Source organism: Montipora capricornis, chromosome 10, assembly GCF_036669925.1.
Source record: "Montipora capricornis isolate CH-2021 chromosome 10, ASM3666992v2, whole genome shotgun sequence".
Classification (NCBI taxonomy): Eukaryota; Metazoa; Cnidaria; class Anthozoa; order Scleractinia; family Acroporidae; genus Montipora; species Montipora capricornis.
Genome location: NC_090892.1, coordinates 31549581 through 31562477, shown reverse-complemented (window position 1 = coordinate 31562477; position 12897 = coordinate 31549581). Strand labels below are relative to the sequence as shown.

The 12897-nt window shown below is 39.2% G+C and overlaps 2 protein-coding genes across 8 annotated transcripts in view; one reads left to right on the top strand and one right to left on the bottom strand.

Moving 5' to 3' along the window:
* LOC138019971 (bifunctional polynucleotide phosphatase/kinase-like) overlaps positions 1-12897 on the bottom strand; it is a 215248-nt gene that overhangs the window by 96069 nt on the left and 106282 nt on the right. For 6 of the 7 annotated variants that reach the window (XR_011126282.1, XR_011126283.1, XM_068866957.1 and 3 more), the window contains one exon: positions 4386-4406. The exons of the other annotated variant lie outside the window; for it this stretch is intronic. Coding sequence is in view for 4 of the 6 variants with exons in the window: in XM_068866957.1 (XP_068723058.1) it covers positions 4386-4406 (21 nt within the window). In the remaining 2 variants the exon portion in view is untranslated. The remainder of the gene's footprint in view (positions 1-4385; positions 4407-12897) is intronic. 7 annotated transcript variants of the gene reach the window in all.
* LOC138018777 (uncharacterized) lies at positions 6263-6967 on the top strand. The gene has a single exon (XM_068865461.1). The coding sequence runs from the start codon at positions 6263-6265 to the stop codon at positions 6965-6967; it is 705 nt and encodes a 234-aa protein (XP_068721562.1).

The window sequence follows — 12897 nt, the reverse complement described above, 5'->3', positions numbered from 1 at the left end:
ACTTATAACTATCGTTTCCTGAGATACAGGGGCCCGTTTCTCGAAAGTCCCATTTACGGGCCATTTTCGGGTGTCACAATTCCGTTTTTATCTCAAGACGGAGAAGATTTAAGTCGTCAAACTTCACAGTCATTTTTCTTTTTGTCACCTTGAAAACATGTGAAAAGATCGGCTTTCCAAAACAAGCGGTTGGCAGAAATGGGCCCCTGGAACCTATGGGCTTTCTGCCTTGACTTTTCCTCAAGTCCCTGAGCATGGTCTTTTCGTTATTTCTCATAGCACATTCCAGTACTCAATACCACATGGGAGCCTTGCATCTGTATTGAATTCCAACAATGTTTCGCCTGGAATATTCTTTCCTATAGCTTCTGCCAGTCATGCGGAACGCCCCGTAAGTCCTCACTTACCGCCAAGCTTCCAAGTCAGGATCTTGATGTTACACTATTTGAATCCAGACATCATCCAAATATGAACGAAAAAAGAGTAACCTGGAGGTAGAACTTGAAGGCTTTCTGTCTAGACTCTGCCCAACCAAGGACCTCTCAACTACCAGCCTGCGCGATATCGTTCACTTTCTTATATGGAAGGACAAGGATGCAAAACCTCAGGTACACAAGGAAGGATGCCCACATTTTGGTTCTTCCTCCAAGACCACGCCAGGATGCAACTGCCCAAAACCTCTAAAACCTTTAAAACCTTCAAAACCGTTGATTCCCTTATTGGCCAGCTTTGAGCCATCCTTCGTGATCACCGAATTACGGTACACTCCTGGTTGGATATGCCCCTTCCAAACCCTGCATCACATATGATTCTTAAACCGTATCTTAAAGCCCTAACTGAGGAACAGCTTCAGGCTTGAGTGCTCCCACGACAGGCCCAACTGTTCTTTGTCCATGATCTTATGATTCTTTGTTCAAAGATAGAAGGATTACTAAAAGGCCCTGCTACAGACCCCAGCCATGTCTTCTTATATGCTCGAGACATATTTTTAACTACACTTCTTCTCTGGCGACAGGCCCTCGGACCTGAGTCATATCCGTACAGAGAAAATCATGTGTTTTGCCCACGAGAGGGGCTTGCTTTTCAACCACGTGTCCGGAAAAACTTTATGTTTCGGAGAATCGAATATCTTCAGAATACAGAGACATCTTAACGCCAGCTTATGTCCTGTAAATGGCATTGACGATTACATGGCGTTCTCTCATACCCTGGGTATTTCCCTTACTGGCCGCTACCTTTTCCATACCACACCGGCAAATGTCATCACTTCCCACCCATTTACAAAAGATGAAGCAGAAGCACGTCTTAAAACATACCTTACTGATTTGCCAATTGGCAAAAAAACCTTCCAATGCAGTAGAGCCATAACTATGGCCCTCCCTGGGAGTTCCCTGGAGGATATCAGGGTTGGAAATCACCTCGCATGGCTACGTACTACATGCAGCTACTGAAAACACTGGGACCAGACGAGGTATCTGCCAAGATGAACTCATGCGCACAGATAATTAAATACCTCTCATGTGATACTTCACTCTCACTAGTACAGCCTACAGGGTTAGGCCGCAGATTGGAGACCGCCCTATATCGAGGACTTGCTGGCCTTAGACCGCAGGCTAGCCCCTCCCACCCAGCCCTTATCCTCTACCCTCACTTTGCACCATATCCTCATGCCCCTGACAGTCGCCACAGACTTCAGCCCAATCTAATTATCTAGCATGAGTCAGGATATGGTACTGTCCTTTTCAAGGCTAAAAAGGCTTTGGTACAAAATAAATTAGTTTGCTAATTATGTGAACAAAGTTGTATAACTTTTGACTGGTGTAAAATTAAATTTGATTTCTATTAAACTTTCTTCAATATTCCTTTGCCAAGTGTCGATCCTGTTGGATTGTCTCTGCTTGTGTGACATCCGTGGTGGCACTGAAATGGTCACGTTGATGAGGTCAGTCGTTTCTTTCATTTCAGTGGTATTCTTTCTGGTTTTAGAACATGCCATTGTGATTAAAAGAAGCTTTTGCTGCAAAGATTTATCGAAGCGGGCTCCATAAAACTATTAACGTAACAGCTTTTGCTGCAATGATTTATTAACACCAGATTATGGTTTATGTGACATGGGCTCGATAGAACTATTAAGGTTTAGTGTGTTTGAAGTTGACACGGTAAGTGTGTACGCACACACACAAATTATCACACGCTCTTTTGTCCTAAGCATATGCAAAAAAAAGGCTTCAAGTTTAATGAGGAAAGCTATTAACACGTAGCTAATGTGTTGAGTCGCGCTTTATTTGTTTCAATGTGCTAATGTGCTGTGCACGTAAGTTCACCTTGTTCACTGTTTTCCTGTGGAGGGTCACATATTATTATATTCCCTGGAGAGCTTTCCCATTCCCATGGACCAGTAAGCTCGAACACCACGGCTTGCTCCTAACCATGTCAAGGCAAATTTACATGTACGGTTTGTCAGAAGCAATTAAGACCAGAGTTTTCTCTTGCTTATTTGGTGGCCTTTATTGCACAAGTTAGCTCGGCTTACTCAGTCAATTAAGAAGACAAACTCCATCAAGCTGCAACTAGGCTAGGATATGGGAATATCCTATTATCATCATTTCTACTATTTCACAGTTATATGATTTTTCACCTCCTGGGCTGTGCTCCACATTCTTAGGCCTCAAGAGTTCTCCTCAGAATTTGCACAGTACCAAGGAATGCAGCTTTCTGCAATAATTATCGCAATCTTTACTGTCACCCCAAAACTGTCCAAAAACATTTGCCAAGGGAACCAGAAACCACTGCGACCACAAACAGTCTAACATTGCACACGCAGCAATCCTCTCTTCCCCGATTTCTCCATCTTCTCCTTCTCCTTTATATGAGTATTATTATTATCACCATTAGTAGTAGTAGTAGCAGCAGCAGCAGCAGCAGCAGCAGTAGCAGTAGCAATATTCAATACGATGTCTTCAAATCCACCAAGGAAGTTCTTAAAGACTTCCGTTCCAATCAAGAAGACAAACTGCAACACCACTTAACATCTCAAGGTTTCTTTTCTACAAATGTTATCAAGCACTCATTGTCATCTGTTTGGTCGTCTGCCCAGTCTCATCTACCCAAGAACATCTACAATCTTACCATTCGCTACATCAACAACTCCCTTCCTGCACGTACCAATATGACAAGATAGGGATTATCACAAAGTCCTGATTGCTCTTTTTGCCTTAACCCTGAGTCACTCCTCCATATTGTCGCTGGTTGTCAACATTACCTTGATCGCTTCACCTGGAGACACGACTCAATTCTCACCTTCATTGCCAACTCACTTCAACCTGTAATTAACGATCACTCTTCACTCTATGCTGATGTCAATGGCTTTCCGAGTCCTTCAATTATAACTGGTGACAATTATCGTCCAGACCTTCTTTTCGTAAAACAGTCCAAGTGCCTATATATTCTAGAACTTACAGTTGGTTTCGAATCTAACCTTAAAAACAATGCAGTACGCAAAAAAGAAAAATACATGAACGTGGTCAAAGACATGAGAAGTAACTACAGATGTGTTAAATTTGTAAACCTTTCCATGAGCTCCCTTGGCGTTTTCTCCAACGAATGCTCTACGTTCTTAGAAATGATAAATGACATTGGCATTGACAAAACGTAACAACACTATATAATCAAAAAAATGATAAATCTAGCCATTAGAGCGACATATGTTATCTTCTGTCGTAGAAATACGACTCGGGATAGCCCAGACTTAATAAAACTTTAATTTTTGTTTTTTTTATTTGATTCATTTGTAAATACAGTATACAAGTATATCACGCAATTTCAAGTAGCCAGTTGTTAATTGCCTATACATAGAGGGATTTACAACTGCATTCGAAGACAAATAAAGTTTCCATTATTATTATTATTATTTATTATTAGTAGTAGCAGCAGCAGCAGCAGCAGCAGCAGTAGTAGTAGTAGTAGTAGTAGTAGTAGTAGAAGTGGTAGTGTCATAGTAGCAGCAGCGGTAGTGGTAGCAGTAGTATTGTTGTTGTTCTTTTGTGTTCCTCTCCAGCCCTGAGATGTTTTGACAGGATCCATACACCTGAGTCTTAGGTACTTCTCACAGCTAAGAGGGACATAACCTTTCTGAGAACATGTACAGTTTCCAATATTGCCGACAACTGAGTAATGTCTGTAAGGTTGGTGGTGTCGCCACTTCTGGAAAAATATCACTATGCTTTTGAAAAAGGGCTTGCAAGATACTGTACTTTCCGCCGGGAGACATTGGTTCCCTTATCAGCTGTTCCTTATCATCTTTCACGAGGCTTCAATACACCATCAAAAGTATACATAGTTGCAACATTCTTACCTTTAAGAACAACCTTGCTCAATAAACCTACCTGATTTGTAAAAATAACAATCTGGAACGAAAAAGAAAGAAACAATGAAGTGGTCTCGTTTCATGTAAAATAATATTGTGACCCTTCACTGAAGGTTAGTGGATAAGGTAATGGTATGCGCGCAGTACAAACCTAACCTGTTTGTTCCCAGTTGTTACATGTCTAGCATGGAAATATGGACAAGAAAAACAAGGTGACTTAAATTAGTGTCTAATCGCTTCAATTAACAGTCTGTTAACGATGTGAACCTAGATAACAATTGAGAGTAAAAATTAGTGATAATAATTTTGAGTGACGTTTCGATGATTCGTTCATCATTTTCAAATTCGTAAAAACTAAAAACTAAAAGTCAGATTCTTGTGAGTTCTTTAAATACTAAGAATGTGTGTGAAAATCTCGTTGCATGTAATTAAAAACACTACAATGTGGAATGTAGAGGGTAACAATTAGGAATTAAATAGTTTTGCGTTGATTGTGTCAGATGGAGTGTTCAGCTCAGGTATCTTTTCTTGGATAAAGAGCATTTCGTAAGTTAAGCATTCAAATTTCCCACGACATATCTTAAGAATGGTAAATTGTTCCTGAAGATTTTTGTTCCTCTGATTGTGGGTGTCAAGCAGGTGTTTTGCAATAGCAGAGTGCTTGTGATTGATGAAACAAAGTCAAATAAGTGAAAGCAGTCCTCAAAGCAATTTGCTGAAAATGTCATTCATGAGGAACTACGCATGAAATCACAACAGAATGTGGCCTTGAAGAAGCAAGTCAATGAAATCTATGATCCTTCCGTGACTTATACATCCTGAAAACAATAGTCCTTCTTCCCAAGAAACAGTATGACAAAATGATGAGCGGCCAAATTTTACGCAGAGATGTCGATGTCGAGGAACATGTTCTCAACATATCATCCCATCAACTAACTTTCTTCCAGAAACTCGTATTGTGCCGAGGTCTTAAGTTCGCCATTCCTCAGCGCCAGATATCTGCTATGGAGATCAAAGCCAATTTTGAAAAGGACTACTAGCAACTCAACCAACACTTTGTGATGATAAGAAAGAATTAGCAGCGGCAACACTCCGGTCGATTGCGCTGAATTGCGTCGAGCGTAAAGGCCCAAGACCACCTAAGGCACTTGTGAGATCCATTAACCAGCTGAAGAAACGAGATGATATTGTAATCAGAAAACCAGACAAAGGGTCAGGCGTCGTTGTCATGAACAAATCTGACTATGTTCGGTTACTCAGTGAAGCCTCTATCAATGATGAAACAAAATTTAAATCAGTTTCTTAGGAATGACCTAGGACAAGGGGAAGACCACCAAAGCAATACCACCCATTGCTGGAGAAAGAAAAACATCTTGATTCTGTAGTTCGGAGAATTTTTCTAAAACACATTGCTGATACTGTCTGCCAGAAAGGGTCCAGACTAGCACATTTCTATTGTCTACCCAAGACACATAAAGAGCGACTGGCGATGAGACCAATTCTGTCCGCCACAGGGACATCTAACTATGCTCTTGCTAAATGGCTTGATGAGAAACTGAAACCCCTGTCTGTTAACAACCATACCAACTCTGACGTGCTTCAGTTTGCTGAAGAGATCCACGAGCTGGATTTCAACGAGGACGATATTTTGGTATCGTATGATGTATCAGCATTGTCCACGAACGTGCCCCTAGAGGAAACCATTCAGATTCTTGCAAACAAGGCCTTCACTCGGAATTGGTTCAATGAGACACGCAACCTTAACATCACCCAGGATGACCTTGTTGAGCTTCTACGAGTGGCGACAAAACATTAACTGTTTCAATTCAATGGCAGTCTTTATGAACAAATTGATGGAGTAGCGATGGGGTCACCCCTCGGGCCACTCACACATTTATGTGTTCGACCGAGGAGAAACTAGAAAGCGAGGATAAGTTACCTTCTTTTTATAAGAGAAACGTGGATGACACCTTAGCCGCGGTAAAATATATTCCAACTGCTACGGCTTTCTTGGCAACTTTAAAGGAAGCACACTCGGCAATCAGCTTCACGATGGAACTTGCAAACAACAACAAACTACCTTTCATCGGAATGGAACTCATTAAGATTGGGAAACAGCTGAAAACATGTGTCTACAGGAAAACAACAAATAAAGGCCTACTTCCCCACTATCAAAGTCATGTTGATGCCCATTACAAACGATCCCTTCTAATGACCATGTCGAACCGAGCCCACTGTCTATCATCCTCTTCTGATCCATTTGCCGAAGAATGTGACTACTTGAAAGGGGTCTTCTTAAAACTGAAGTACCCAGAGAATCTTATTAATTCCACAATAACTAGATTCATTGAGTCGCAAAATCAACTGCAAGTTGGCGATGTTCAAGAAAATGAGCCCGTTCAAATTATTCTGCCATTCAAGGATCAAAGATCAGCCGACATTGTACGAAGACAGCTGTCCGATCTTGGAAAGAAAATAAACAGTGATCTGCACCCAGTGTTTACGAGCAAGAAAATTGCCGACGACATCAAAGTAGCAGAGGCCAAACGACCGTTAATAAATCAACAATGCGTTGTCTATAAATTAAAATGTGATGTGTGATGCGGATTATGTTGGCTATACTTGCCGACACCTTTTCCAACGCATTGAGGAACACAAGAACTCTGCTATTGGAAAACATCTGTGTGACGCCCACAATAAGAAGAACAAAGATCTTCAGGAACAATTTACCATTCTTAAGAAATGTTGTGGGAAATTTAAATGCTTAATTTACAAAGGAAAGAAACCTGAGCTGAACACTTAATCTGACTCAATCAAAGCAAAACTATTTTATTCCTAATTGTTACCCTCTACATTCCACATTGTAGTGTTTTTCATTACATGCAACGAGATTTTCACACACATTCTTAGTATTTAAAGAACTCACAAGAATCTGACTTTTAGTTTTTAGTTTTTACGAATTTGAAAATGATGAACGAATCATCGAAACGTCATTCAAAATTATTATCGCTAATTTTTACTCTCAATTGTTTGCCAAAAACCTTTGTTATTAAAATGCAAGTTATTAACGAAAGCATATTTTCCATGAAACTTTCTCAGTGAGCAAAGGCAGGAAAAGCCAGTTAGACACTGTTAGCGCTAAGGGGTGTGGTCACGTTTTCTGTGGGAAATTAACTTTGGTCTTGAATTTGAAGTCAAGTTGTCATAAATATCATCATTTTCTTTTTCACACATTGCTGTTGGTTTGATCCGTGAGAATGACTTTTCATGGAAAAGGATAAACAAGAAAAGAGTCCATGGGTAAACCCTAAAAAAAGCGTGGCCGTAAAAAGAAGAAAAGAAAGAAAGAATAATAATATTTTTGCAGTTCGCACCCAAGGGACGCTGCAGGACATTTGTGTCCCCACTGGTTGTTGTTACCTGCAGTGTTTGTGAGTTGACATGTGGTGGACCAAAAGACATGAAAAGTTTGTGAAACTTTGGAAGCGAAAAAAACCTAGTTTGTTTCCACGCAAGTGTATTCCCTTACAGCCAATTGATAGGGTATGAAAATTCAACTGATTGTCTTGAAATGTGTGATGGATTTCCATTTTTTAAACTCCCATGTGGCCTTCGACATAATCCTTAACAGTAAATTTGTAATAAGCAAATTTGACACAAAATGTTCTAACCAACCAATTGGAAAAAACCAATTTAAAAAAAAGCCTCACACGGTTTTGACGGAAAACCCATTGTGAATGACATGCTACACAAGGCTGCCCTTTCCATTAAAATTCGATAGCCAATAAATTCGATTATGGGTCGCTCAAGGTTTTTGGGCCCCACTCTCTTTTCAGTTAGATAAAGAGAAAGAAAAAATATATTTCCCAGAAAGCGCATTTCATAACCTTTCAACAGATGTATAGTCTATGGCTGTTACACCAAACGAAGGGCGTTTTAAAAAAAAATTGCAAAAGACACCCGTGAAGGTCCACCGTAACCTTAACAACATAGTCATCAGATGTCTGAGAAGCCACCATCTTTGTCATGGAGCCACCATTATGCAGGATGTCACCCACGGAAGCCAGGAACCTTTCAATGGAACACTGTTGAGTGTGGTTTAGAATTCTGTAATTATGGAAACTTACTCCAGAAGGGAAAATGCCTTGTGTGCTGGAGTGCCTGAAGAAGCCAATTCCCTGAACGTTAGAGGTCTTTCCAATAATTCAAAGAGGCGTGAAACCTTTCTTTGGCTCAAAACAAAGAAATTGTCCATATATTTTTACAGGAAACTAATAGTACAAGTGATACTGAAGCCCTTTGGCATTCTGAGTGGTGATACTCAGCTATCTTCACCACCTTTTCCAGTTCAAAGCTGGTGTTGGTACACGTTTTAACAATAATTTCCAATTCAACATTTTAAAGTTTTTTTACTGATCCAGAGAGAAGATTTGTTATTGCCGGTATCGAGACAATACCGATATCAAGATATACTGACACTTGTTAACATCTATGCACCCAATCAAGATGATCCCAGCTTTTCTGAAAATGTAGGCCAATAACTCTCGTTTTGGTGGAGACAAAAAAGGTGGTATACCTGTCAAGCATTGCAAACCTCGTGATGAAATAGAATGTTCAAAGAAGCATATTTAGAGGGCTCTCAACTCTGATACTAGTTGGTTGGTATACATGGAGGAAAAAAACAGAAATCCAATCCCAAAAATATTTTTTTCCCGTTCGTGACACTCTGTAGCCCAAAGTTCTCGAAGCTGAAATCTTACTTGGTTATTGTACTGATTATTTAATGATTACCACCCGAATTAGCACTGAAGCTAATCCCAGAGAACATGGGTTTTGAAAATTAGATACACCTTTTTTGATAGCAAGATTACAGAAAATTATACGAAAAAAAATCATAGAAGATGTGTCCAAAGAACACATGAATGACGGCCACAATGACAGCCAGTGTGGGGTAGATAACGTCCTAAAGTGGGATGTTAGTAAAATGAAAATCAGAGAAGCTTCAATTAAAAATTTGCCGCCACCAATAAAATAAGTTTGCAGACAAAGGAACATGCTTTAGAGGAAAACATATTGATTTTGGAATGGAATTTACTTGAGGAGGATAAGAATACAGTGTGCTCAGAGCTCACAACTAAAAAACTGCACTTAAAATTTTAAAACTCAAGGGGCCATGCTGAGAAAAGTTAAATGGTATAATGAAGGGGAAAGACACTCCATATTTCTATAGTCTTGAAAAACGACACTTTTATAGTACAGCAATTAAGAATTGTAAAATAAATGACAGCTCCGGCGTGTTCCGCTTTTTGCTTGCATCTTTAAATCTGCCTTTTTCTATAGGGACCTCTCTCCATTTTCTCCAAAACTTACCAGAACTTTCAAAAGGCATTTGACTCTATAGAATGGAAATTCTTGTTGGAATGTCTGTGCTTCTAACTTTTGCCCAGATGCCATTTGTTGAATAAGAACATCAAAAGTGTGTGATAAATAACGGACTGTGCGCACTTTTACTCGTGGTTTTAGACAGGCTGACCCTCTTTCGCCTTAATTACCTCTTTTTGTTAGCCATTGAGATTTTAGCTATTGCAGTCAGAAAAAGTGTAAAAATTAAAGGAGTTAAAATTAATAAAGTGGAGACTAAACTTCTTCAATATGCTGATGAAAGGATTGTACTTCTAGTTTGCAGTCTGCTAGTCACCTTCTTCAAAATTCCAATGGCTGTCGGGCTGGAAAATTAAAACCCTGAAAACTGAGGAACTATGGATAGGTTCCCAAAAAGGAAAAGAGGATAATCAACGTGGAATCCAATGGTCCAGGGACCCAATAAAATCTCTTGGGGTCTTAATCACTCATGCTAAAACAATGTTATACGAGAAAACGTTTTCAGACACGCTTAAAAACATTAAGAAAATGATTAACATTTGGTCTTCAAGAGGCCTTTTTATCTATGAAAAAGTGACATTAATCAAGGATCCTCTCATTCCAAAGATTGTCTATATATCTTCTTTATTGCCTACTCCAAAACACATAAGTAGTTAAGGAATTAAACTCTATTATATACGTCTTTATGGAAAAGCAAAGACCAAGAGAAAGAGCATCAGCTATAAAAAGCTATGAAGAAGGAGGCATTAAAATGGTTGACTCTAATTGAAAAAATAAGAATTTTTTTTATTTACACTTAAGACTATGCAGAATAATGTTTTCAACTTTTTCTGGCATATCAGTCGTTTTTCCACCTAAAAAATGTTTTTCTTCTAATTTTGGGCCATCAACATTGCCGCTCAGAATGGAGGAGTCAGCGGCCATTTTTGCAGCTTATGATGTATGATATTGGGAAGACATGCAAGAGTGCCCCATGTAAAAGCAGTGTTTTGACAGATGTTTGTCATGAATATATTGAGTCCACGAGGAAACATTTCCGGCAAATAAAAATATGCACTGCATCACTTGTGTTGACCTTGTTTCTCTTGATTAGGAAATCGCTCCTCCTGATTTGGTTTTTGAGACCCCACCCAAAGGGCCGAAAAAAGGGGAAACGCCCAACTTCGAACATAATTTTCTCGCAAAAAACAGGAAACATGAAGAAATAACTCCACAACGTAAACTTTACTTACGTTAGGCTTTCCAAAAAAAATGTTAGAAAATATGTTGATTTTGGCCTTCAGTTTTCCTTTTAAGAAGGTAAATTGTGGTCAAAATAATTACACATCGCTTCTGAGAAAATGATACAATGTAAATAGGTTGCTTGTAAAATAGGTTACTCGTAAAAAACTAAACTCAGAAACGTTGGATAAGATAAGGGGGAATCAAATAGCATTGGCATAGAGGCTGTCACGTCGAGCAAGATCTTTTGAATTTTTATCTATACAAGGTTAATCGTTTTTCAAGTTTTTAGCTTCATGACGTCTTTAGTTTCGAAAATACAGTATTTTGAATTTTGGAATTGTGGGATGCAGGGATGGCGCAGTGGTGCGAGCACTCGCCTCCCACCAATGTGACCCAGGTTTGATTCCTCGACTCAGCGTCATATGTGAGTTAAGTTTGTTGGTTCTCTACTCAGCACCGAGAGGTTTTCTCCGGGTACTCCGGTTTCCCCTCTCTTCAAAAACCAACATTTGACTTGTTGTGTTAATTGTTAATTTACAGTGTCCCCAATTAGTGCTCCAGCGCTAGAACGACTAGACACTTAAATAAAGTTCCTTTCTTCTTATGACACCATGATTACAAACCTATTTTGGTTACAAAAAGTGTCTACTCCTATGACTCTCAGCAGTTTGAGCGTTTCAAGTACATTTGGAGATGAGCTCATACACATGTATTTTATCTAATGAGCGAAAAGTAAGCGCTCACATTGCAAAGTGAGATATGTCCAGGTTTGCTCGCAACTGCGACAATTACGAATTTTGCGAAAAATTGCAAAATACGGAATACCAAGAGAACACTAGTCCCCAACAAGAGCCGAGATTTTTGCGATTTTTGGATTTTAACGATTTGTGCAAAAATTGTAGAACACTGAACAGGTAGGGAACACTCGTCGCCGAAGAGAGTGAATTTTGCAAGAAATCACAAAACCGCAGAACACTGAAAAAGCAAGAGAACATTAGTCCCCGACAAGAGTCATGATTTTTGCAAAAAATGCAAATTTTGCCAAAAATCGTTAAAATTGAAGAACAATGAGAGACAAGAGACCTTTACTCCCCAAAAAAACCCGCAAGACACTGAGAGGCAAGAGAACATTAGTCCCCAACAAGGGTCTCGATTTTCGTGATTTTAAAGATTTTTGCAAAAAATGCGAATTTTCCGAAAAAAATGTACAAATCGTAGAACACTGAAAACGTAGGAAACACTAGTCTCTGAAGAAAGTTTCGATTTTTGCGAAAATTGCAAATTTTGCGAGAAATCGCAACATTTCCAGAACACTGAAAGGCAAGAGAACTATACTCTCTGACAAAACTTGCAGAACACTGAAAAGCAAGAGAACATTTGTTCCCGACAAGAGTCCCGATTTTTGAGAGAAAATACACAAATCGTAGAACACTGAAAAGGTAGGGAACAATACTAGCAAAAGAGTCTCGACTTTTGCGAAAATTGCGAATTTTGCAAGAAATGGCAAAAATCGCAGAACACTGAAAAGCAAGAGAACACTAGTCCTCGACAAAAGTCAAGTTTTTTTGAATTTAAACGATTTTTGTGAAACGAATGTAGACAATGGTTAACATATATCAAATACAAGGTGTTACAAATGAACCCACTAAGAACTCGGAAAAAATCCGAGCCCCAGATGGGTTTCGAATCCCATCTGGGGCTCGGATTTTTTGTGAAAATTGCGAAAAATCGCAGAACACTGAAAGGCAAGGGAACATTACTTTTTGAGATGACTCGCAATTTTTCCAATTTTAGCTATTTTTGGAAAATTGCGAATTTTGCAAAAATCGCAAAAATTACAGAACACTGAAAGGCAAGAAAACTTTACTGGCCGACATGAGTCGTGATTTTTGCAACTTTAATGATTTTTGCGAACATTGCAAATT

Coding starts and splice junctions, on each gene's coding strand:
- LOC138018777 (XM_068865461.1), top strand. CDS start 6,263: ATGTGTTCGACCGAGGAGAAACTAGAAAGCGAGGATAAGTTACCTTCT.